General features: G+C 51.6%; 4 protein-coding genes across 6 annotated transcripts; all 4 read right to left on the bottom strand.

Moving 5' to 3' along the window:
- Positions 1-670: 670 nt before the first annotated feature.
- On the bottom strand, positions 671-2,985 carry GNMT (glycine N-methyltransferase). Of its 2 annotated transcripts, NM_001245624.1 has the most exon segments (7): positions 674-977; positions 1,072-1,193; positions 1,345-1,431; positions 1,434-1,487; positions 1,975-2,088; positions 2,401-2,528; positions 2,684-2,962. In NM_001245624.1, coding segments are annotated over 5 exon segments (522 nt in total). In that variant the 5' UTR covers positions 2,890-2,962; the 3' UTR covers positions 674-977; positions 1,072-1,193; positions 1,345-1,411.
- Positions 2,986-3,262: 277 nt separating this feature from the next.
- CNPY3 (canopy FGF signaling regulator 3) lies at positions 3,263-6,927 on the bottom strand. Its single transcript, XM_030268896.4, has 6 exons — positions 6,770-6,927; positions 4,941-5,064; positions 4,729-4,825; positions 4,195-4,317; positions 3,868-3,985; positions 3,263-3,732 (listed from the first exon to the last, which is right to left on the bottom strand). Exons 1-6 carry the CDS (start codon positions 6,870-6,872, stop codon positions 3,530-3,532), a joined length of 768 nt encoding a protein of 255 aa, XP_030124756.1. The 5' UTR covers positions 6,873-6,927; the 3' UTR covers positions 3,263-3,529.
- Positions 6,928-7,056: 129 nt separating this feature from the next.
- On the bottom strand, positions 7,057-8,628 carry PTCRA (pre T cell antigen receptor alpha). The gene is made up of 4 exons (XM_041715382.2): positions 8,577-8,628; positions 8,122-8,433; positions 7,845-7,880; positions 7,057-7,514 (listed from the first exon to the last, which is right to left on the bottom strand). Exons 1-4 carry the CDS (start codon positions 8,626-8,628, stop codon positions 7,405-7,407), a joined length of 510 nt encoding a protein of 169 aa, XP_041571316.2. The 3' UTR covers positions 7,057-7,404.
- Positions 8,629-9,084: 456 nt separating this feature from the next.
- On the bottom strand, positions 9,085-23,574 carry POLR1B (RNA polymerase I subunit B). Of its 2 annotated transcripts, XM_030268893.4 has the most exons (15): positions 23,345-23,574; positions 23,100-23,267; positions 20,871-21,017; positions 19,900-20,032; positions 18,745-18,881; positions 18,066-18,289; positions 17,163-17,334; positions 16,110-16,281; positions 15,029-15,310; positions 14,327-14,460; positions 13,696-13,866; positions 12,936-13,092; positions 12,155-12,351; positions 11,512-11,765; positions 9,085-10,700 (listed from the first exon to the last, which is right to left on the bottom strand). In XM_030268893.4, exons 1-15 carry the CDS (start codon positions 23,489-23,491, stop codon positions 9,821-9,823), a joined length of 3,375 nt encoding a protein of 1,124 aa, XP_030124753.4. In that variant the 5' UTR covers positions 23,492-23,574; the 3' UTR covers positions 9,085-9,820. The 2 variants fall into 2 exon arrangements, with proteins under 2 accessions (XP_030124753.4, XP_072783555.1); XM_072927454.1 differs by lacking the exons at positions 19,900-20,032; positions 20,871-21,017; positions 23,345-23,574 and having other exon boundaries at positions 9,686-10,700; positions 23,100-23,227.
- Between the last annotated feature and the right edge of the window lie 1,286 nt (positions 23,575-24,860).

Raw genomic sequence — 24,860 nt, 5'->3', positions numbered from 1 at the left:
CTGATCCTTCTGACAGCTGGATCCCTGAGCCAAGCGTAGCTGTGAGGGCATGCTCCCCCTGGAGCTCCTCTGCTAAGGGTTGGTTCCAGAGCAGCGTCTGGCATTCCATGTGTGAGTTTGCAGCTGGTGCATGCCTGACGCCCTGTGGCTCTGGTGCCTGAGCATGTTCAGGCAGGGCTGTCCCTGACCGCACTGCTCCGTGCTGCTGGATCTGGGCACCACTTTTTCCCCAGGGTGGAAGGGAGGGAGCTGCAGCCACAGCAGAAGCACTGGTGGAGGCTCCAGTGTGGAGCCTCCCCACTCTGGGAGCTCAAGGGGGGGAGTGAGTATCCCTATATGGGACTGAGGAGTGTCAAGAGAAGGAGTCAGCACCTGTTTGGGAGGTGCACGTGAGAAAACAGGTTCCAGCACACTCCTGTGAGCAGTGCTGCAGGGACTCAGCTGGGATGTGCAACCACCTGGGAGCAGCTCACCCCTCCTTCCGCTTCAAGGGGGCCCTCAAGCCCCACACTGCTGGCACCTGCAGCCGGGGAATTGGCAGGGCTGCTGTGCCTGCACCCATCCTGTGCCACCCCCAGGCTGAGCACCTCCTTCCACAGAGTCCTGAGGAGTCAGTGGCCGTCCCCCTTGCCCCGTACCCTGCCCATACAGGGACACACGGACCATGATCTCAGGTAGCTCTCACAAGTGTTCTTAATTAAGGGGAGGGGTCTCCCAGGTGGCTCTCAGCCAAGTCCCCACCCCCTGCTTGGACCCACAGCTGCTTGGAGCTCTCAGCCACCACAGTCCCATCTCTGTAGGCCCCTCAGCCTGTCTTCTTCACGACGTGGATGAAGTAGCAGGGCACGTGGGCCTGTCCCGGTGTGTAGGGCTGGAAGTCGCCCAGGACGCTGTGCTGGCACTTTCCCTGGAAGGCACCTTTCAGCAGAGCTGTGAAGGCCTCCAGCCGGTGTGGGTAGTACGAGAGCCGAAACTTGCTGCAAGGAGGCAGTGCTGGTGAGGCAGGGGGACAGTGGGGCACAGTGCCAGCCACCCCCCCACGCCGGGAGCCACCTCTGCATCCCTCCTCACCTCAGCTCCGGGTCTGCCCCCACCTGAGTGGGGGGGACCTGTACTGTGTAGTCCAGGGTCACCATGTGTGCCTTGTTGTTCACCAGTAGCACTGAGGTGGTGATGTCCTTGGTCAAGTCACTCTGGGAGACCACAGGAGGACATATGTATCCTGTGGGGACTCGGTAGCCCCCAGCCTGGGCACAGTCCTGCTGCCTGCCCTGCCTGGCCCCCTTGGGACAATGGGGATGGGGCAGAGGGGATTGGGATGGGCAGGGCCTGCCAGCCACCGACCTTGTAGTAGATGTTCTTGCCGGGTGGTGCGCAGCCCGTGGCCAGGATGTGATCGTAGTTGCGGTGGTCGATGACCAGGACACCCCCAGGCCGCACCATGCTGGCGATGTTCCTCAGGGCCAACTTGTGGTCACTCTGGTCCCCTGGAGAGGAATCTATGGCGTCTCCAAGCACTGGCTGTACCCCGTGGTACAGCCCATGTGCCCTCATCTTAGCCATACACATATACACGTGCACACACAGATACCTGACCCTACCATCTTGCCCCAAATCTCAGCTTGGAGAACCCACAGCCCCACCCATGGCATGAGCTCAGGCACGTTCTCGGCCTCACTGGAGCAGAGCATGTCACGTGGGAAACCCACCACCCACCTTTGTGGCACAAATCTGGGTGTGCCTCCAGCTGATGCACAAACCTCCATGACCATGGAACCCAGTGGGTGCATTCATGTCACAGTCTGGGGCAGTGGGGCCTCGGCTCCACCCTCCCTGGAGATGCACCATGAAACAGCAGCTCCACTGGGTGTAATCCCATCCCACTAATGCCGTGACTAAGGACACGTTCTCACCTTGGTGGAAGGCACTGTGCATGCATAGGTGCTCCCCCTTCTCTCCCCTGCCCCAACTCACCTTTGAAATCGGGCAGGTGTGCAAAAGAGTTCCCGAGGCAGATGACTGCATCAAACCCATCCCCTGGCTTCTCCAGGTCCTTCTCCAGCGTGAGCCAGTTGGCCTCCTCGATGACTGCAGCACAAGGAAATAGATTAAGGTAGGGACACCCAACAGCCTCCCCTGTCTGCAAGACCCCTTCCCAGCATTACCCAGCCCTTCCCAAACCCTTGAGGGTGCTTGGCTGTGGCCTCTGGCCAGCAGCCAGACAAGCAAGGGCCGTGGCTTGTCTGCCGAGCATCTGGCACTGTCAGCTCCCCGCAGCAAGGCCACCCGGCCAGCGGCAGTCCCAGGTGAGTGGCCCGAGCACTGCGAGGGGCCACTGACATTGCGCTGGGGACGGTGTCAGTGTCCGCAGGCCCCTCCCGACCCCCAGAGCCCCCGCACCCCATCGGTCGAAGGGCTCCTCCTTGCGCCGCTCCCAGCGCTCCTTCAGCGCGTACTTGAGCATCTTGTCGCTGGCATCGACGCTGGTCACCTGGAAGCCCTCCTCGAGCAGCATGATGGAGTCCACCCTGGGGACATGGCTGTCAGCGGGGCCGGGGGCAGCTGGAGGGGCGGGGAGGGGGCTTGGAGGGAGGGGGGCACTGGGGATGGCCGGGGCAGCGAGGCCCCGGGCAGGGGGAAGGGACACCTGGGAGGTGGGCGGGAGCGGGGCGCAGGGCCTCACCCGGTGCCGCAGGCCACGTCCAGGACGGAGCGGCAGCGGTGCTGGCGGAGCAGCGCCAGGAGCCAGCTACGGTACTCGGCCGTGCGGCTCCGCGTGTCCCCGATGTACAGCTGCCACACGCGGGCCGCCTGCCCGTCCGCGTACTGGTCCGGCAGCCCCTCCGCCGCCACTCCCAGCGACCGCGTCCGGTACACGCTGTCCACCATCCCGCCGCCGCCGCCGCCACGGACCCGGACACCGACAGCGCCGCGGCCCCTCAGCCTCGCTGCGCCGCGCCCCCGCCGCGCCCCGCCCCCGCGCGCCCGCCAATCCGCGCCGCGTCCGCCCCCGCCGCGCCGCCAATCGCCGCTCGCGCCGCGCCCCGCCCGGGCCACGCCCCCCGGATCCCGGCCCCGCCAATCCGCGCCGCCCGGCGGCGCTCGCGCCGCGCCCCCTCACGGCCCCGACCTTTGGCTCAGCGGGGTCGGGGCCCGGCGCGGCCCGCGGGACCCACCCGCCCCTCACCGGCCGCCCGGGCCGCGGCAGCCTGAGCCCGCACCCAGCAGCAGCAGAAGCAGCGCCGGCAGTGCCGGCGGCGACTCTGGGGAAAACGTCTTTATTTACAGTCCCGGCGGCGTGCGAGGAGCCGGCGGTGGGCAGCACTCGTGGCCTCCCGGAGCTGGAGCCTCCGGCAGGGATGCGGCAGGGCTGGGTCCGCGGCTCCGGGCCGCCTAATCGCGGGATAGCACCCAGGCTGGCAAGGCGGGGCCCGGCACTCCGGGTCACAAGTCCCTTTTCCTTTGGTACCCATAGGCACAGCGGGGTGAAACCCCGGACTGGGCGGCCCCGCGGGCAGGGGCTACGTGCCTACAGCTCATCAGCTGGGCTGTGGGTGAGTGGAGCCTGCTCCTGGACCCCCTCCAGGGCCTCCCCTGTGTCCGGAAGGCTGGCAGCTCCCTCGCGCTCCTTCTGGCCCTTTTTCTTCTTTTTCCCACTCTTTTTTTTGCTCTGCTTCTCCCCCACGCTTGCCAAATCACCCTTCTTGCCAGTCCACTTTTCTGCCAGGCAGCCTAGGGAAAAGAGGAGAAGAGAGGGACAGAGTGGGCTCTGGTGGAGAGGCAGGACTCCCCATGCTGTAGCAAGGCGCCCCTGCCCTCCTGATCATTCCTGTGTTATTTCAGCCCCTGGCAGCAGCCAGGACTTACTTGTGTCCTTTCCTTTTAGCACGTGGTTGGCACAGAGAAACTGGGAGAGATCCTCCGTCTGGTGGTGCCTGTACCAATCTTCAATCACATCTTCATACTCCTCTACCAGCACATCGCACTAGGGCAGAGAGGAGAGCCCAGCTCCAGACAGGTACTGGTGTGGCAGGACCAGGGCCAGGCTCCTGCCACTGGTTCTGCCAACATCCTGCTCCCAGCAGCATGGCCCAGGATGCTCTCCCCACTTCCACTCCTTCCACTCCTTGTAGGCTATGTCTAGCCTACAAGGTCATAGCAGCCACTGAGGGCCAATCCCAGAGGACGGGGTACCTGCTTTTTGAGGTCAGCCACCTCAGCGGAGGTCTCATTCCACAGCTCGTAGGGGATGTCCATCACCACCTTGACACCCTTGTGCACCAGATTGTGCAGGGTCTCAAACGTTTCTGACATGCCCTGTGAGGGAGGGAGCAGCACTGCATGGTGAGATGGTGCTCCTCCTGCAGGGCTCTCACTCTCCCCTCCCAGTATCAGCCACACAGCCCTGCCCAGCCATGCAGGAACATATGCAAAACAGATCCCTGGGGCATCAGTGTTACCAGGGGGAGTTCAAGTGGCAGCTAGTTCCTCTCTGCAAACCTGGTCCCAAACCCAAGAGGAAGACAGCCCCACGTTCCCTCCATGCAGGCAGGAGCCTGCCCAACAAAGACAGCACCCCACATCTGACTTGGGGGGTAGTGTGGCCTCGCATGCCAGGCACTATCAGGGGATCCAGAGGATGGGAACAATGAACCTGGTTTGTCACTTTGGCAGTGAAGGGATGGGTGAGGCACATTTGGGAGCAGGAACTGAAGGAACGGCCCTCACCTTTGCAAATCTGTTACTGCCACTCCTCTCCTTGTGCAGGTTGTAATCCAACAGCCGCTTGCAGATGTTCTCTGTCACCTCAATTAACCGAATGTCCCTGCATGGAGAGAAGGAAGGGCTCAGGCTTGGTGTGGGCCCCCAGCAACAGCCAGAGCACAGGGTAAGCTTCCCAAAGCCCCCCCCTCCCAAACTCCCGTCCCATTCCCACTTACGACTGTGTGTACTTGACAGCAGAGCCCTTCCCGTCCAGGAAGCCATACTTGGTGTCGATCACCTCCTTGGTCTTGCCAGTCTCCTCAAAGGCAGATTTCAGCTCCACAGCTACGTACTTGCACACTGTGGGAAGGACAGAGCACAAGGGGTTTAGGGGGTGTCACTGTTCAGACAGGCAGCATGACAGCAAACCTGGGACAGCAGCAAGAACCAGCCCAGGAACTGGGCACACCAAAGCTGCTGTAAGCACAAAACACATTTTGGCCGTCCAAAGAAATAACCAGGAATGGCTCAGCTGCTTCCACAGGAGAATGCTTGAAGCAGGAGCACAAAACCAATGTTTCAATGTCAACCAGATGCTGTGGCACAGCTGGAAGTCACATGGGTTCAGTTTGGCCTGCAGCTTTTCCCCCAAAAGCCTCTACCTCCCTGCCACTCTGCTCTGCTCCTTTTGGAAGAGCAAGGGGTCTTTTCGCAATGCAAGTCCAGTGTGGCTCAGAGCTTCTCCTCATGATGACAACACGAGGGGATGGGGGACAGCCCACCTGGTTCTGTGCTCTCAGTGCTGTGGGGACACTGAGGCTGTTCTGGGGACTGAGCAGCTGGCAGGGCTTGGTGGTGACAGGACAAGGTGCTGGCCATGACTTCCAGCAACACAACCTGGGACTCTGCCTGCAGCAGAGACCACATAATCAACAGATTTAGAACACAGTGCATGGTTATTTTTCTAAAACTAAAAAAAAAGAGCTTTATTTCTTCTGTGAAGAGCCCAACAGAGCTATAGAAACAGACAGCAGGAGAAATATCTCAGGGGTTTACAAGTGGGAATAGGGAGGGATGGAAGCCAGGCATGGTGTGGCCATTCCTCCCCCAAAGACAGGGCCTCAGGAGGCTGGAGAAAGTTTTGTCCAGTGCTGTGGGGTCCTGTTTGTCAGGAGCTACCTCTTCTTTGAGCTCCACTTTAGGAGAAGTGCCAAGCTCCAGCAGGAATGGTCTGACAGCAATGAACCAGTGTCTTCTCCCAGGCAGTTATGTGAGTTGAGAGATGCCCCAGGCAGGAAGAGAGCGAGGTGGCTTGTCCAGAGCTGCCATGCATGCACTGAAAAGCCCTGTGTACACCTCCTGTACAATCCTTTCTTTTTGGCACAAGGGGCTGGAGGCAACTGTGGCCATTTCTCAAGTGGGATGATCTTTCCTTCCTGCAGACCCTTGGAGCTCAGATCTCAAGGATGTCCCCCTTCACACCACACCTGCTGCAGTGTCCCCACACATGCCAGGAGTGCCCAGTGCTGAGTCCAGTTATCCAAATGCTTCCTGCAGCTTTTGCTGTGCACTGACACAGGTTCAAAGCCTGGGCAGGAAGAGGAGCAGAGTGTGGTCAGTGCTTGCTCTGGTGCTTCTCTGAGGTTACGCTGGTGCCACAGCAGAACTCGGACATCAGCATCATCATCAGAGGTGCTTCCCCGGCAAGGAAAACTTTGTAAAGAACTCCCTAATTTTTTCACTGTCTCTTTGCTGTCCAGCTCCACGTGTGCCTGCACAACAAAGACAGAGGAAACCGCACCAGGCAGCAAATGCCCGTCATGCCCTACCCTGGACTGTCTGAACCGAAGGAAGCATCACGGAGACCAAACCGTAAGCAGCACACACGACCAGTGCCAGCTACGAACCGGCAGGCGATCAAGTGACTGCCGGGAACAGCGATGCCCACGGGCAGGAGTCGGGCAGAGGGACAGCCCGCGGAGGCGCAGCCCCGCACCAGTAACCCCCGGCCCGAGCAGACAGCGGGCGGCGGCCGACCAGCCCGGTCCCCCGAGGCCCCGCTTACCCTCGCACTTGCTGGGCAGTCGCACCCAGTCCGAGTCGTCGCCCCGCGCCAGTGCCGCCGCCATCAGCAGCATCAGCAACGCGGCCCCCGCCGCCGCCGCCATGACTCCGCTTCCGGGGCGCGCTCCCGCCCCGCCACGCCCCGTTACCACGGCGACCCCGCCGCGCCGGCCAATGGCGGAGGCGCGCGTGACCCGCGCGACCAATCCCCGCCGGCCGCCGCCAGCCAATCGCGGCGGCGCGCGGCCCCCGTCGCACCGCCCCCGGGCGGTGCCGCCGAACGCCCGCGTGGGACGGGGCGCGCAGGGGCCGCGCCGCCCCTCGGGTACCCCGCAACCCTCCGGGGGCCCTCCCTGCCAATGGAACTCTGGAAACTTTCACCCGCGAGGTACCTTGGGGCCCCTTCCCATCCTCCAGGTAATTCCGGGGCCTTGCCAGCCACAGAAATGTGTCAGCTCCTCTCTCTTGTCCACCCAAACCAAGACTCCCATCCTGTACGTCTCCCAGCCAACACTGGGTCTTCTCTCTCCTCCCTTTGGGGGTCCCCTCTCTAGTCTCCAGAATATTTCCAGTGAGTTCCACACCTGTACACCAAACCAGGACTTACCCTTGAAGTGTGGGCAGTTGCCCATGCCCTCAGCTCTGGGCGAGGAGAAGGGAAGTGAGAACAGCATCAGAGAGCAAGACTTTCAGCAACACCATACGGACAGCCATAAGCAGCACTGCCAAGGCAGGGGCTGGTGACACTGCAATGGAAAGGTGAGGTGATGCCTGCCACAGACACCCCACTGCACCCACATCCTTTCCAGGCCTGCCATGGGACCATGTTTGGGCAGACCCGGGATCTTTACACATTCCAGAGACACTTCATGTCACCCTCATTCTGTTCCTGAGGGCAGGCTGGCTCTGACCCAGTTTCCCTATTCTTCCCACCAAGGTGAAGATTCCCTCCCTCTTCCTCAGTCCCACAACACTGGGAAAACCCATCCCAACCACCACATAGCCCCAGCCAAGCCACTGCCAGGGCTTTCTCCCTGGCAGCTGACATTCCCACCAGGCAGGGGCCAGAGACTCACCAGCTGTGCTACACAGCTCTGCTGCCTCCTCGTTGCCTGTGGGATGAAAGAGCAGCTGGGGAGGCGCTGGCAGCCCAGCACCAGGTGCATGGCAGGGCTAGCCACAAACCCCTTCCTGTGATCGGGACAGCAACGTTTGCCCCTAGGGCCTCACACCTGCTCCCTGCTGTCCCCAGGGACCCTGCCGACCTCTGTCCTCGGGGGCCACCAGTGCACCCACCAGGCTGGGCAGCAGAGGCCAAGGCAGGCAGAGGGGGTGGTAGCAGGGTCATCATACCCGTGATGCGGATGGGGCTGGAGCTGTGGGACGGGGAGGTCCTGTTGGCCCCCACATGGCAGGCAAGTTCCCTCTCGCGCTGGGGGTCACTGGAAAGGAGGGAGACGGAGCAGACGGTGCCGCCATCCTCCTGGGAGGCCCCATAGGCAAAGGACTGCAGGATGCTACCATTCCCACCAGAGATCCAAACAGCATGGCCAGAGCTGGGGGCCAGGTCTCTCACCACGCACACCACCAGCTGCCGGCGCTGTCCAGCCAGCACCATGCTCAATGGCCGGGTCAGCGTAGGCAGTGGCACAGCTGCCCTGCCAACTGAGAGAGACATGGTTTGGGGCACTGCTTCCCTCACACATCCCACCCAGCACGGCTGCCAGCTCGGCAGAGCTCAGCCTTTGCATCCAGGCTGGGTGGCACCCGGCCTTTCTGCCTCCTGGGTTTGTCCCGGGGGTACTCACGGGGCAGGAGCGGGAGCAGAGCGGCAGCCAGCAGCACCCGGAGCAGCTCCATGGCAGCTGCAGCGCATGGGGCCGCCAAGGGCTCAGCCCCCACCCGCAGCTCCAGCTGCACCGCCCCGCTGCCGGCGGTACAGCCCCGCTCCGCCCCGCCGGGGCCGTTGCTCCTTCCCGGTCGCGCCACAGAGCGAGTCCCGGCCCCGGGGGTGCTGCGGCCCGTGCGGGAACCGCCGGGCATGCGGCACATCCGCACCTCGCCCCCGGGGACACCCCCACCGCCTCCCGCCCGCCGAGCCCCCGGAGCAGCACGGCACTGCCGAGAAACTGCACAAGAACTCTGTACCGCAGGGTACGGCTGTGCCCGGGGCACACGCTCGACCCTGCGGTAGCCGGGGCAGGCAGAGAGGAACGGACGACACCTGGGACAGGGCAGGGTGGCAACTGCTGTGGACTTACGTGGAGGACGAGCTTCAGTCCTACAATATCTATGCTGCACAAGCATGAGCCAGGCTGGAAATGCATCTGCTTTATTCTTCCTCAACCAAACACACCAAAACAAACTCCAAACCCCAGCACCGCTGGGCTTGGTGACACCAAGCACTTCCAGGACGCACCTGGGAGAACCAAATGCACCAAAACAAACTCCAAATCCCAGCACCGCTGGGCTTGGGTGACACCAAACACTTCCAGGACGCATCCGGCAACCTTGATTACTTGCAGTCAAGGCTGTGTCTTCATGCAGCTGAACTTCGTGCCACCTTCTTTATGACTCAAGGCACATGTATTGAAATAAAGAAGAACAAAACATGTACAATAACTTCAACACAAACCCATCATTAAGGCATACGTTTTCCAAAGATTTTTCTTGAAAAAAACAAGGAGTTTTTTTTTGTGATGATTTCCAGCATTCACTTCGTGCTGTTTTATGACCTCTTCATACCTACAGTTCAGCCTGAATTCAAAGAACCCAGTCAGTCTCAACCCAGGAGCTTGGGCGGAGCAGCAATATTGCCTGATTTTCATACACATCTCAATAGCTGGTGATCCTTTGGGAAGTCCAAACAAACCAACAGAGCCATCTTTCCTTGCCCTACAACTTGGCAAGCACCCTGTTGCAATACAAACATCAAAATAATCTTTAATTCTTTTGAAAAACCTGAGAACTAACTTAATACCTGAAACTCAGGGAAAAGGACAACTTGATATGTGCCTTCTCCCTCCAACTATTCATCATGCCAAGGACCAAGCTACTCCACGTTGAGCTTTGTTTTTATGTTCATGGCTGCCAACTCAGCCACAAAGTAGCGGAAGACGTGGGGCACAGGGACAACCTCGATGGCCTCCACCTCACTGCAGGTGGAGCAGGAATACCTCCTGCTGCTGGTCACAGAGGAGCGGGACAGTTTCTCCAGCACAGGGGATGTCATGCTGCCGCAGCTTGTGCACACGTAGGCTATGGAGCCGTCAGAGCAGTTGAACAGGCGGTCCTGCAGCAAGAAGGACGTGCCATGGGCCAGCAGCGCATCCCGCTCCATCTCGCCGAAGCGGATCCCACCTTCCACGTTCCTGCCCTTGACAGGCTGGTTGGTGACAGCATCTCGGGGCCCCGTGGTCCTCACCTGGAACTTGTCGGAGACCATGTGGCGCAGGCGCTGGTAGTACACCACCCCCACAAAGATGTCTGCCTCCAGCTCCACCCCGCTGATGCCGCTGTACATCTTTTCTGTGCCAAAGAAGTTGTAACCTGCGCTCGCTAAAGTCTCACCGAAGTATTTCAGAGCAGACTTCTTCTCCGTGAAGGTGAAGGGAGTGGCATCATAGGAGACCCCATGTAGGGCTGCTGACTTCCCCGCCATGCTCTCAATTAACATCCCAATGGTCATGCGGGAGGGAAAGCCGTGAGGGTTGAAGAGGATGTCTGGAACCATCCCATTCTCTGTGAAGGGCATGTCCTCGACGGGCCAGAGCTGGCTCAGGATACCTTTCTGTCCGTGACGGCTGGCAAATTTGTCCCCAATAGTGGGATTTCGGGGAACCCTCACAGTGATGCAAACCTTCTTGAACTTCCCAGTGCCACGGTCGTTGCTGCACAATCTAACGTTGTCCACAATGCCCACTTCCTTACTCCTGTGTAGGTGAAGGAACAATCATAGCAAAGGTGTCAGGCTTGATAATAATTTTTAGTTTCAAAGGGAAAATGAAGCAAAAAACCTAAACCACTTATAAAATGTCTTTGGACAGCTGAGAAACACCACCATTCTTCAAAGTACTACTCAGTAGTGAGGGAACTCAGACTGTGTAAGAATTAGGGCAAGGAAACAATTCAAAGGCATCTTCCAAGTGCCATTCAGGTATCACTTTCAGGTGACTGGATAATGTGCCACCCATAAGAATAATTTCAACCTAGTTCATCTGTTATCACACTTTGTATCTGATAAACTGCATCCCACTGCCATTTCTATTGTGTTAAGGCAGCAGCCCCTCTCCCTACCACCAATAAACTCACACCATACTGATGTGATCCCAAAATAAAGAACTCAATGCAGTTCTTCAGTAGAGAGGGAAGTTCAGAGCAGAAAGGGCAAAGTGTGAGCTTTGACAAGCGCCTTGCTCAGGGTTGTGCTTCTATAGATGAGCCCTCAGCCTGATATTCCATGTGCCAGGGGTCTGCTGCAGGCTTAACTGTTATCATGTCCACATACAACCAGCACAGGCAAATCACAAAAAAAATATTCTCCTGGGATAAGCCAGCTCTGCAGCACACACTGGCTTAGAGAAAAGATGTGATACATGCCTGGGAGTCACCTACAGCATGAACTTCATGCTCTCTGTCACACCATGGACACTTGTGTGAGGAGAAAAGGGAACATCTGCAGGGCAAGGGCGAACTGCTCTCCCCACGGGGCGAGCAGAGCCAGGAGCGACAGGCTGTACTTACGGATAGTACACAGTGAAGGTCTCCCCTGTGTTGAGGTTCATGAAGCTATAGAAGGGATCCCCAGGCTGCAGGATAGACCCAACAAAAGGCAGTCCATCAGCATCCAGCTTCTCCCCAATGTTTGGATCGCCAGGCTTGATGCCAAATACTAAATTATCTCCTGCCCTGCTGGCTTTAAGAGAAAGGTCAATGCTCTCTGCCTTGATAACACTTCCATAAGCAAATCCTCTCTGCCAGGAAGATTTATTTACGATCTAAAAGGGAGAAACAAAAGCCCGTTAAAGACTTGCTGATAACTTCAAAGAAGAAAACATTTACAAAGGTAAGCATCAGATCAAAATGGGAACATTGCCTTTTTAAAGTCTCCCAGTAAGTCACCATTCCAAAAAGCTCAAGCCTCATGTAACCCCAGTATTTTAAAAAGCTGGAAGACCATGGCCTTGGACAAACGAAGCTCTGCTCTACTCCCAGAACTCCCAGCTGTAACAACACAACCACTGTGCTGCTGAATCTGCTCAAAAGGTGTGAGGACCAGCAGAGAAAGAAAGTGGGGTCTTCTCAGCCGAGTGTCACTCCTACTCCCAGTGCCCCACATCAAATTCCTTCACAGGACAGCAGGATTTTTTTCCTTCTGGTGGCTTACCATTGCATCTTCCATGTCATAGCCACTGTAGGAGATGACAGCCACGATGGAATTGGTGCCAACAGGATAGCTGTCCATCCCATAATAGTCATACATGCTGGGCCTCACCAGAGGGCTCTGAGGGGTGTGCAGGTGGTACAGCTTGTTATCTGAGCGATCCTTGTAGTTGTAAACAGGAAACCCCATGGTCTGCTTTCCTGGAGGGAAGGAGGGAAACTTGGATTTATTCCTCTGTGTATCTTGTTAAGAAAAAAAGCTGGAAATACATACAAATTTAGAGGGATTATCAATCTTAACTCCCTTGGAACTTATTAATTGCCCTAAGCCCAGCTCTAATTTTTCTATGAACCACTATACACAATGCCTTTCACAGCATTTCATAAGGACTACATCTAATTTTATTTTCTCTTCTGCAATTTCAAAATCCCCATTAAGATTAGTGTGGTGTTTCTGGTTTTGCTTACTTGATTTTTTTTTTTTTGTGTGTTTACTTGTTTTGGGGGGAGATGTATATGTATTTTCTCCCCAGAGTTTCCCAGAGTGAGGCCTATGTTATGTATTTCCAGGCCAAAAAGCATTTGCTTCTGCAGCATCAATATCCTGCCATGGGAATTGAGTTTTGAACAGTCATATTGCTAATTGCAGAAAAGTATGATAAAGAGGCAGCGCTTTAAGGACATCTTTCTGATAATACTGTCAGAAATTCAATATACTAGAGGTGTTATTGAGGTGTCAATCCCTCTGCCCAAGGTCTTGCAGCACTGGGTACTTCAGCACTTACCCATCTGGCACTGGTACATGTTCCGTGGACTTTGGTTGTGGTCAGAGAAGGGAATGAGATTGGCCACCACGCTCAAAATGCTGTGAGGGAAGAGTTCCTGGTGAGTGGTCACTCCAGGCACCACCTCTGACTCCAGAGTGGCCACATTCATGAAGATCTGCAAACATCAAATTGGATAATGCTTGTTCACTGCCTTTTTTTAAAGGGAAGGAAACAAAACAAAGCTGTCTCTGATGGCTTTCTGTCCATTTCAGTTTCAGCTGTGGCTGCCGCCTGCACTGTAGTGTATTAGCAAGAGAAATCAGACAGCTGGTAAACTACCTAGCACAGATTAGCTGCAAGGGAAGGAAGCCCGAAAACTTACAAGCCTGAAATATAAAACTGCAGTAACGTGTCCTCCTTTCTGTCTCCCACTTTAATAGTTCCAAGTGGATGAGCTCCCCAGCAATCCAATTGGCTGCTCAGGAGCCACTTGGCAAACACGATGTAACACAAGATGACATAGTACACACAACACAGCATCCTTTACCTCAAATCTTCACAAAGTTAATACTGAGAGCAGATTTGAAGAGCTCAAAAAGATCTCTACAGTCCAGCTATGACATTTACCAGAAATCAATTTGCAGGAGTGAAAAACCCTCTCTCGTCACCTATTCTAGCTCTTCAACACAAGCCTCATCCTCAGTTCCTTTCATAAATATTTACCAAACCCATTTTTGATGCCAGGTATCTCTGCAACATGGGAATATGCAAACCCCACCTGTTCCAGAGTCCCAATCCATTCATTCCTTCCATAGGACAGGTTTCTGACAGGCCGCACCATCCTACAAGGGTTAGTGAAAATGAAGAGTCCGGGATACAGGCTGGGTTTTCCTGTCATTGGGATAAGGACCACTTCTGCCCGTGCAGGAAATCTCTTCTCTTGTGTTATCTGTTGGTGCAAAGAAATAACAATCTAGAAACACTAAATTTAACTAAACTGCATCCACCTGGTCACTCAATGAAAATGTCAACCACAGTTGCAGCCATTAATAAAAAGCTATAGAGAAGAGTTTTTAGAAATACATTTTAGAAAAAAACTCCACCAAAAAATAAAGACAGAATATGTCTTATCTTGCCTTTTCCAAGAAAAGGTTCTTTCAAAATCTGTAACTTCATAAACCACCAGATGAAACATATGGATCAAAATAAAAAAGGTAACACAAAAGCATACTCCAATACTAATATGCAGCCAAAGATAACTTACTGGGTCAGTTAAAAAAAACCAAAAAAAACCAAAAAGAAAAAAAAAAACCAAACCCAAAATAAGCCTAAGAAGTTCAAAACATTCCTATTTTCGACCACTGCATGTTGAAGATGTTTAGCTAAGAGACATTTCAAACAAAACAAACCTTGAAACGACGGAGAGTTTCTGCAATCTCAGGAGCCAGCTCCTGCTCTACCCAGCCCACCATGGAGCCATCCAGCACAACTCTGTAGCATTCTGAGTAAGGCCGGCTTGGAGCTGCATCAATGGGGGTGACACCTGTGGCAAGAGGGGGTTGATGGACAGAACGGCCAAAACCAAGCAAACAAAACACAGAAGTTACTGCATGTCTCACTTCACACCTAGAAATCAAAAAATTCTTGGCAAAGCCATAGACAGGTTCAATGAAAAACATTTACAACTTAGAATGTCACTCCCCTCTCCCTTTTTCTGACTGAAATAAAGATTCTTATTATTGTGATAATCATAAATGAACTTCAGTTCAAGTCAAGTCATTACAAAGTTACTGCTTAGTCCAGTTTCTCAGAGCTGTAAAAAATTCCTTGTGCAATTCCTTGGGCTTCAGTGAACATCCTCACACTACAGCACACAGCTGAGAGACACTGACATTGAATTTTGACACTGACATTGACAGGCTGATGTGCCTATACAAGCAATGTGTTATTTACCACTAAGCATAAGCCTAGTAAGTACAGGTCAAACTTGATTTCACTTCTCAACTGGGCAGTGTGCTGTGATGCTGTGTGAAAAAGCCTTTCCAGGCATGGGGCTGCAGGGCAGGGAGGTAAGAAAGGAGAACACAAACCATCAGGTCAGTGAAACATACCCAGGGAACATAACAAAGGTGGAATGTCTCTCACGGGCACCATCTCAGTGACAATTTCACACAGAGCTGTCATGTGGTTCATCAGCCCACAGGGCTCTCCATCTGGGGTGTCCACAGGGCATAGGAAGCCCCAGGACTCGGGCAGCAGCTTGCGGACAGTCGTGGTTCTCATCTGGGAAAATGCTGCCCCTCTGTGTATGCAGCGGAAGTGGGAGAGGTAGCGGATGAAATTCAGCTTGTCCCCCACCACACACAGACCACTGGCCTGCAACATGCCCAGCCCTAGGGAACAAAGGGAAGATTTATGTCAGGAACTCATCCAGCTTTAAGAAACACAGGATGATGTTACAAGACAGTTTCTTATTTTTCACAACCCCTAAAGATGCTCACATTGGATCCCAACAAGACAGGTCCATGTGCAGAGGCAACTCAGTGACCTGTAAGAAACCTAGAAACTTTAAATCCAAGCTATTCCTTAAAATCTAGTTCCTTTTACAAACATGTGGAAGTAATTGCCAGTGAAGCAAATAGGAATTTGCAGCTGGTATGTTTTACCAAAATTCTGCAGGTTTTTAACCTAACTTCATTTCCTAGTATGACACACTGTCATACTGGACACTTCAGAGAAGCATCAAATAAGTCTGAATATACACCAGCAAACCAGTTTCTCATCATTTAAGCTCATATGACTAATGGGACAGTTGTGATTTAAAAATGCCCCTTCTCTGTCTTATGTTGCACCTTCTAAGGAGAAATAATCTTTGGGAAAGCAAATCTAATTATTATCACTGTTTTGAACAATGCTAAATTTCATTTCAACTATTCATCTGGGTAGAGGCTTTGCTTTCATAACTAACCTGTTCTATACCATGCACAATGCCTACACTTGTGCATAAATCTTGCTTTTTTCCTCAACTATCCCCTTCTTCAAATCCCTTTTAGCAATTCAGTTACAGTGTATAATGTCTGCCTACAAGCAGCTGTTTCCAGTTGTTTCCAAAGAGCTCAATTTTACATTGTTCCTCATTCTGTTTTATGGGGAAAAAAAGGGAAAAAAGACACCTTAAGCCTGCAGATTTACCTGTTTTAGACCTCAGGTTACCAGTTGCAAGCAGATACTCAAATGGCCTGGTAAAGTCTGGTGCCAGGCTGAATGCCTTCACCAGGCTGTCTGTATTTAGGGTGGTATTTGCCTTTTCCGCTCTTTTCTCCAAAACAAACCTAACAGACTGCAGCCAGGTTTCAAGCCTCTCCTATGGTTTAAGATGAGAGATTTAAAATTAATACAGGACAGGAAAGGCTCAAATTAGAACATCAGTTCTAATCTAGCACATCAGCTGCACATGCTACAGAATTCCTCTGAAATTAGCATGATTGACAACTTTTAAGGAACTGACAGTTTTCCAGACTTATTTCCAGCACTGACTTCATTCTATGGAGATGCTGATGGTATATGTCAACACAGAACTAAAAGGAAAACACCCACCCAACAGCTTGGCAATCACTTCCACCCAGAATGGTGATGAGTCTGGCAAATGAAGTACAATAAGAGAAATTCATAAAGCACAGACAACCCAAAGCATAAATAGTACCTATAATCTGACCACAAGGATAACTGTGTATACAGTGTACACTGTGTCTACTGTATGTTTTAGACTATTTAGGATCTTAGGATTGAAAAAAAAAGGGGCTGTTAACTTTCCTGCTGATCTGACAGCAAGGGCTAGGCAGGAAAACAACTTTTTCTGGTTCCTAGTAGCTGTTTTTCATAGCACAAAAATGCCTCTCCAAGTTAATTTTCAAATCACTCAAATAGTAGAGACATTTTTATAGTCTTTCAACAAAACTAAATAAATGCTAAAGAAAATTCTGACTAAAGGGGAAAAATATTAAGAATTATGTAATAACTCAGGGAAGCATCTTATCAGGGGATGAGAACTACTATTCCACAGTGAATTTCATGGGACAGTCAAGCTTTTGAACGCCACTACTCTCCTCCCAGCATCCTAAAATTGGGTATCCCTATAAAATGAATTGGAATAGATTAGTAGTAAGTTACCTGTTTAAATCAGAAGCATGTTACCAACTTTCTGATCCATAAAGAAATGTAAAGACATGGGAGCCATGACCTTACCTTCAAGAACATAAGGAAGAGCTGTCCTGGAGTAAGCACCTCGTGATTCATAAGACTGTCTGGATTATCCTCCATGCATTCCCCTTTGGCAAAAGCATAGAGCTTCTGGGTCATCATACAGAGCAGGTAGAACTTTTCAGTTCTATTGGTCAGGTGAATACAGATACAATTGCTGAAGGGAGAGAAAGAAAAGGACAACTACCATGATCTCTTCATGCTAGCTTCATGTTCTTCAAGTGTCTCCTAAATAATTGTAAACCAATTTTTTTAAAATAAAAGCCTGACAAGGCTAGTAGATGTAAACTACAAAACATTTCTGTTAGCACTATCAGTGTCCTGCCACAGGAACTCCAAATCTCCACTGCTATCAAGCCATGTATGGAAAACTGTGGGCTGAGCAACAGTCCAGCACAAACGAAAAAAGGAAAACCACTCCTAATCCCTAAAGCTGGAGGAAGAGCAAACACCTACTTTACCAGAAAAATTAATTTTTTAGTTGAATGCCTGCCACACTGACAGTGTCAAAGCCAATCCTTCCACTGCTTTCTAACTTATTTCATGAAAGAAGATTTTAAAGCATCTCTTTTCTGCCATTTCAGAAGATAAAAATTGAATATTCAGAGTTGACAGAGATTGTGTAAAACTGATAATAAACTGCAGTATTTCTGTTCACCAAATGGATCCTCAAGCAGTCACAGAGCTAGCTTTAACCTTCTCTTCCTCAACCTTTGTGTTTTTCATCAATGACATGACAAAAATCCCATCTAAAAAAAACCCGCCACCCTCTTGTGAAATTGTTTTGAGAATACTTGTATCAATCCATTAAAATACATATCATCATAATATTCTCACATATGCTTATAAATTCAACACAATGACACAGGATCACAGCCACATACAGACCTCAGAAGGAAATCTGCAGCCTGTTCATTGCTGTACCACTCAGGCAGGTTGAGTTTCACTCTGAAGCTCTTTCCCAGGTAATCCAGGACGTTTTGCTGTGTCAAACAGCCAGCATCCACCACAGCTCTCATCATCTCAGTAACACAGTTCGCATAAAAGGTATCATCTTCCCTTCCTTTCACCAACTCTTCAAAAATCTGGTAGTCTGGGAAATTAACCAATGCCTGAGAGACAGAAGTTTATTAGATCATAAAAATGAGGCCCATAACATCATCTGTCTACAATATAAGGCTAAAGAACTAAGGTGGTTCAGTGCTCTAGAAATGACCTTCCACAATGAAAACTGCAAAATGCTCTGGGTTTGAGATCCTTAGAGAGTAATGCAGGGGATAGTCATACACTGATAATGATCTCCATCCAGACCACTCATTAGAAAAACCCCACAAAACCATGAGTGTGTGACTCTCCCCTCTTCTCGTGTCCCTACAGACACTTTCTCTGTGCAGACTCTTTGATTACAGTGTTACACAGTTTGGATGACCTTTCTCTAATGAGGATTAGAAGGCTGACTGAAAATACTCCAAGCGGAATTAGCTTTTTCTCGTTAACTCAAAATAAAAATGCTTTGCAGAACTTCTGCATTTATTCAATATAGAAATGACAAGCATTCATGTCTTACCTTCAGAGCAAATCCCAAGGGGAGGAAGAACAACTCTTTGCGAAAAATGAAATTCACCATGACACAGCCATTTTCCAAGTAGTGAAGGTTCATATTTATTGCAGTATGCTCATCCTTGACACAGTGCATCACCACCCCTGCAAAAGTCACAACATCAGCATAAGCTGCAGAAAAACAAGTGGCTGCATTGCTGTCATGTTCAAGGAGGTGTGAGACAATTCATGAGAGAAACTTTGGTATTTGATGGCTGAGAACATGAGGCAGATTGCTCAGTGCCACTTCAAATAAATACATGACCTCAAGTCAGCTCTTAGCTAAAGAGAGCTGTGTCTCAGGACAGCCAGTACATTTGCTGAGAGGTCTGGAAGATGCACAAAGTTTTTAAAGAAAGATCCAGGCCTCAACTATCCTGTCTATAACCTTTGGTTGTAGGACAGAGTAACATACAAATAGTGTTCCTAATGGCACTCTTATCTGTGTTTGGGTGGCTGTGCAGCTGCAGTGTTTCCTGATCCAGCTCCACACTCTCAGCTGCAGGTCAAAGAAAAATAAAACAAAAAAGGACCATCTAAACTGGCACTGCCTTGAAATAAACTAGCATGGGACTACAGTGTGTGTTCAAGCAACATGGTCCAGTCAAAACAGCAACTGGCAATATGCTATTACATTTAAAATGCTATTTAACGTTTGCTAGGTCAACTTAATTTTAAACTGATTTTGCTGAGTATACATTGACAAAAGGAAGGTGTAGTCATGAAGCTAGTTTACTCTGCCTCCTGAATATTAAATCTGCCACCATGAAGTCTGGACAAAATCAGTGAAATTATGTCACTGGATTACACAATGACTTGTGCTGAAAGTGGGGTTTTAGTTACAACTTCCACACAACAAAAGGTGACAAGTACTGCAAAGCCTGGAATAAAATCTCCTTGCTTCCCACGGGTAGCTCAGACAGCTCGCACAAGGCAAGTCCCTGCTTCTTGCTTGTACCATCATGGTGGTGTGTTTAGCCTTTATTCTTATGTGCAGCAAAAAATATTAACATTACACAAGAACTGTAACAAAACAAACTACCAAAATTCAACTACAGAAGGTCACTCCTGTTTGTCCTCAAGCAGTTGTTACTAGGATGCTGCAAGAAACTGCTGAGCTTACCATACTCAGTGAAACCAGGGCCTCTGTTTTTCCACTTTTGTCTTGTCATTGCAAGAGGGAAATTTCGCCTGGGCATAATCAGCATCCTGACTACTTTTTCTAAGCCATTGATTATAAAGTAGCCTCCCATTTCCTAGCAGGAGAAGTAAAACCATGTTAATATACTTAGAAACTCAGAATCGGCATTGTAAGTAAAAGGAAAAAAATGCCTGTACTGTAGACAAAACCCAAACATTTAATGGGAAATAGCAAGACATGATTCAGCACAACTTTTGGAAAGGCTACACTCCTTAGCAGGGGTCTATGAAGTATAAATGCAGCAGAGTGCAAGGGAAAGGATGCACGTTCCACAATTTAGAGGAAGAAAAAAACTTTGTGATCAATGGAATAACTCTGAATAGCTGACACTAACTTTTTAAAATAAGCCCTATGAAGTTCTCATTTTGAGTTTATAAACCAGAAGGATTTTCAGAGCAAAAGATCTCTGTCTGGTCACATACAAGCTTACTTTTTCAATTTTCTTATGTAGTTTTCTCTCTCTTTTTTTGTGAGTTCAAAATGCAGTGCTAAATAAGTCTGTATTCAATTATAGACAGCTAACATGCTACTGGGGAGACAGGGAAAAAGCTGCAGAAGACAACTGGCAATGGAAATGTCTCTTTCAATGCCTATTCTACAAATCTTTCCTCAGAGTCCCCTTCACAGCACTCTCAGTTGCTGTGTAGCAGCTGAGAGGTTCTATACCAAAACTGTAGGTATTGACACCAAACAGATCCCTGTGTTCAAGAACAGCCATGACTGCAACTTCTCAAGCTGCTTCATCAAGCCCCCATAAACAATCTGCTTTCAAGAGAAAATGGAAAGTCAAACTTGAAACAAAATATAAATGTTCAAGCCCTGAAAAAAGAAAGTGGCCTGACAGACTGCTCAGGTAAAACACAGACTTTCCTGACCCTCAAAATCCCTGTTACCTCTTCTTCCTCATGATGCTGCATAAGGTCTTGTGGAGAAAAACCATAGAGGTTGCACAATTTGGACTTCACCATGATTGGAATATATCCTAAGGGGTGTTTGATAGTCCCTTGTGGCATGTCATTCAACGACCAGCTGATGTCGGCCTAAAACAACACAACACCAACAGTAAGAAAGTAAAGTTGCCCTTTTAATATCTCCTGCTATATTAACTGCACCTTTCATACAACCACAAACAGTTGAACAGACTTGTATCACTGAAAAATGGTAACAATAATAAAAAAAGGAGCCAGTAGATACATGCATGAAGATTACACTCAGGGGAACAGTGAACACAGGTTTACAGAAGAAAATCATACAAGTCTAGAGTGAGGTAAAGAAGCTCCTGGGTGAGCAAACAAAGTTGGTCTAGCCTCCTTTGCCTTCCAGACCCTTCAACAGAACAGCCTAAATACAAACAAAACAAACAAAAGGCGGCCACAGGAAAGGAAAGTTCAGAAGGTAACAGTTAAAAGCAGAAGACAGAAGTGTCCACTAAAAAGACATCCACACTACAGGCCTGACAAAATCTTTCCTTTCTTCACCTAGCACATTTGTGAGTGATCTTAAAAGCAAGAAAGAAAAGCATGCAGGAAAGAAAATTTATTAACAAGTTCTGGCAGTGGGTCTGCAGGAAGACTGTGGGAGCAAAGAATCCTAACTTTACATGCAGAATGATGGGCTTTGAAAGAGCTGCTGTCCTGCAGGAAAGAAACATTATTACTGCAACACAGGAACCTGAGTTCAGCATCTGGCAGCAGCAAAAATGAATAAACTGAGTCTCAGAAACTACTGAAAAAGGGAAGGAAAATGCTACTGTGCCTCTTTAAATCCACGGGGCAGCCTTACACAGGGACTGCTACAGCCTGGTCTACACCTGAAGTGATGACTAAGGGTCTACAGCTGCTCAGTAGATTGGGGCTCACATCCTACCCTGGGGCAGTGGGAACTGAGGGAGGGACATGGAGTTAAAGCAGCACAGTGGAAACAGGGAATGATTACTGACTGTTTTCTGACGTGCATGGGCAGGGCAGGGGAGAGGTTAACCTCTCCCAGCACAAGATAATGCCTTTTCACTCAAGACACAGCAAACTGTTTGAACTGCTCCAAGCATTCAAAAAATAATTAGACAGACAATGGGGAAAAAAAAAAAAAAAAAAAAAAGATGGGAAATAATTTAGGTAAGAAAAATAAAACCAGCTGTAGCTCAGGAAAATCTAAGATCCACTGGGAATACAGCTATGAACAATCTGCACTGTTTTCAGATAAGGTACTGCACTTAGAGTGACTTTTATCATGGCAAGGTGTACAGCTTCAGAGAAATTAAAAAAAAATCAACACAAATGAAAACAAGCAAAAAACCTGAAATTCCAAGCAAGCACTCCCTTGCACCAGGTGCCTCACATATGCAATCAGTTCAGACACAACTACATAATTTTAACAGAAAACAGCAATGTGCAATCCTTTCACACTGCAAAGAAAAATATTTGCTGGGGATGCTTCCTCTCCAGGCAAATTTCAAAGCTCTTCACAAAAACCATGAACTTGTGAACAGGAGAGATTTATAGCTCTGGACTTCTGTATGGGAGCAACGCTGCTTTTGAAACCTGGATTCCTGCAGAAACAAGATTTGGATTATGCTGCTCTCTGGGATGACACGGGTCTCCATCCAAGGACTTGCAAGCTGGCTGGCTGCTTGCAGGGAGAAACGGGAAAGAAGGGCAGAGGGGTCGGGATCACGACAAGCTTGATGTGCGGGGGAAAAGAGCGAGGCCGCACATCATCAACACCCCAGAGCCCACGGGGGCAGCGCTCCCTCAACCCCGCGTGAGATCGGTGAGCCGGGAAGGGGCCTTTAAATCTACAGCACAGGGGGACGGGAACACGCGTGTGCAGAAGCTCTGCTGGGACAGGAACTCGCGTGTGCGGGGATCAGCCAGCCCCACAGGGCGGGGACACGCGGTGGGTGCGGGGATCAGCCAGCCCCACAGGGCGGGGACACGCGGTGGGTGCGGGGATCAGCCAGCCCCACAGGGCGGGGACACGCGTGTGCGGGGATCAGCCAGCCCCACAGGGCGGGGACACGCGGTGGGTGCGGGGATCAGCCAGCCCCACAGGGCGGGGACACGCGTGTGCGGGGATCAGCCAGCCCCACAGGGCGGGGACACGCGGTGGGTGCGGGCACTTACGGTGATCCTGCCGCGGTAGGTGCTGCGGACCCCGCGGCACTCTGCCGGGAACACCCTCCTCTCCTGGCACACCGTCCCGGCGGGCACGGCGGGAGGGGTGATGGACACCCCGACCAGCGTCAGCGCCAGCCGAGTGTCCTTCAGCGCGAACTCCACCGAGGGCACCTCCTGCAATGGCACCGGGTTAGGGCGGTGGGGGCGGGAGAGGGCCCGGCGCCGCGCCCACCGCCCCGCGCCCTCCGCACCTGCACGGCGCGATAGACGCCCTCGCTGACGGCGTAGTTGAAGGACTCGATGTGGGCGCTGGTGAGGTGGCGCTGGGCCGCGGTGCCGCGCCGCGGCGGCCGCAGGCGGTGCGGGTCCGGGCGCGGCCCCGTCCCGGTGCCCGCCATGCCGCGCGCTGCTCCTCACGGGAAGCGGCCCGCGCGAAGCGCCGCGTGCGCGCCTCGCGCCGCCTCCCGCGCGTGCGCGCCGCTTCCCGCCCGCTCCCTCCCCCGCCCCGCGCTCCTCCCCACACGCACTCCCTGACCCCGGTCGCCCCGTGCATCCGTGTCAGACATGTGCGCCCCAGGACAGCAGCCTGGCCACCCACCCATCCCCGTCACTCTCCGCACGCCTGGAACCCCGAACAACCCCGCTGCTCCCCAGCTCCCACCGCTGCCGGGACAGCGCAGGGATTGAGGCCGGTTCCCGGGGACTTGGCACCGCAGGGACGCGCTGCCCCAAGGAAACACCACAGGCGGTGGGGTTTGCATGTTTTAATGATGATTTAGGAGAGATGCGGACAGATGTGAGCTCACCGGAGAGCCGGGAGCTCGGGCGTTCGCCAGCCCCACATGCACATGCTGGCGTGAGAACAGCCGGGCACACGGCCCGAGCCCGCCGGGCGGCAGCGCCCCGCGTGCCTCACACCGCCCCAACACCAGCGTTTCCCCGGGGCTGCCACAGCACACCGGTCACGGAGCACGATTGTGAACGGCACAGCCTTGCTCTCCCGGGAGAGAGCTGCGTGTGGAGAACAAGAAATGCTGCGAGCAGGGACATGCAAGCAGTCCTGAAGGGCACTGGTCACAGTCACCTGGATGCAATCAGCGTTTGAGCCTTTCTTAGACTTCTCCGGCATTCTCCATGGACTGTGGGCAGCCACCAGATTTCAGCAGAAGCACAACATGACTAACTCGTATGGAACAAGCCACATGGGTGTTACCTGAAACCCAGAGTCCAGTGGGACCAGACCCTGCTGGACAACGCAGCCGGAACACCTGGGCCAGAAATTCTTCATGGATGACATGAAGGGTTACAACTAAGACTAGAGACATTCTGTAGTATGGTAATGTCTTCTGGAAACCCAGCAGTATCCTGGGTAAAAGCTCAGGAAAGAGAGTAAGACCTTGTCTATTGACCTTTCAGCTGAAATAAACTAGAAAACATTTATTGTTGTATATTCCTAAAAAAAGAAACAAAAGTCTCACAGGGGCTTGTGAGCATCACTCACAAGGTGCACTCATGGCTGCAATGCCCAGGCCTCAGCCACACATACATCCTCTACTCCACCTCGTAGCTAGTATTTTGGGCAAAACTTTAGGCACTGTGCTCTCTGTCCTTTATCATTTACCTTCTGTGCTTAACTTTGGGGGACACTTTGAGAGAAGGTGAAAAATACACATTTTACTCCAGAGGATGTTGCTTATTCCTGAAAAATTCAGCAAACAGAGGATTCAAGTGTCCCTGAAACACTACCTCCCCCAAGCCCATCTGGAA

Source organism: Taeniopygia guttata, chromosome 3 (genome assembly GCF_048771995.1).
Source record: "Taeniopygia guttata chromosome 3, bTaeGut7.mat, whole genome shotgun sequence".
Classification (NCBI taxonomy): domain Eukaryota; kingdom Metazoa; phylum Chordata; class Aves; order Passeriformes; family Estrildidae; genus Taeniopygia; species Taeniopygia guttata.
This window is presented reverse-complemented; position numbering and strand designations above follow the sequence as displayed.

Excerpts from the sequence above, each read along its gene's own strand:
- GNMT (XM_030267217.4), bottom strand. The coding sequence starts at position 2,889 with ATGGTGGACAGCGTGTACCGGACGCGGTCGCTGGGAGTGGCGGCGGAG. Across the intron at positions 2,529-2,683 it reads GACGTGGCCTGCGGCACCGG|GGTGGACTCCATCATGCTGC; the intron begins GTGAGGCCCTGC and ends CCATGTCCCCAG. Across the intron at positions 978-1,071 it reads GGGGCAGACCCGGAGCTGAG|CAAGTTTCGGCTCTCGTACT; the intron begins GTGAGGAGGGAT and ends GCCTCCTTGCAG.
- CNPY3 (XM_030268896.4), bottom strand. The coding sequence starts at position 6,872 with ATGGCGGCGGCGGCGGGGGCCGCGTTGCTGATGCTGCTGATGGCGGCG. Across the intron at positions 5,065-6,769 it reads ACTGCCCAGCAAGTGCGAGG|TGTGCAAGTACGTAGCTGTG; the intron begins GTAAGCGGGGCC and ends TCCTTCCCACAG. Across the intron at positions 3,986-4,194 it reads TGGCTGACCTCAAAAAGCAG|TGCGATGTGCTGGTAGAGGA; the intron begins GTACCCCGTCCT and ends TCTCTGCCCTAG.
- PTCRA (XM_041715382.2), bottom strand. The coding sequence starts at position 8,628 with ATGGAGCTGCTCCGGGTGCTGCTGGCTGCCGCTCTGCTCCCGCTCCTG. Across the intron at positions 8,434-8,576 it reads TCTGCTCCCGCTCCTGCCCC|TTGGCAGGGCAGCTGTGCCA; the intron begins GTGAGTACCCCC and ends TGTCTCTCTCAG. Across the intron at positions 7,881-8,121 it reads CAGCCCCATCCGCATCACGG|GCAACGAGGAGGCAGCAGAG; the intron begins GTATGATGACCC and ends TTCATCCCACAG.
- POLR1B (XM_030268893.4), bottom strand. The coding sequence starts at position 23,491 with ATGGCGGGCACCGGGACGGGGCCGCGCCCGGACCCGCACCGCCTGCGG. Across the intron at positions 23,268-23,344 it reads GCGTCTATCGCGCCGTGCAG|GAGGTGCCCTCGGTGGAGTT; the intron begins GTGCGGAGGGCG and ends GTGCCATTGCAG. Across the intron at positions 15,311-16,109 it reads TAACCTGAGGTCTAAAACAG|GGCTGGGCATGTTGCAGGCC; the intron begins GTAAATCTGCAG and ends TTTGTTCCCTAG.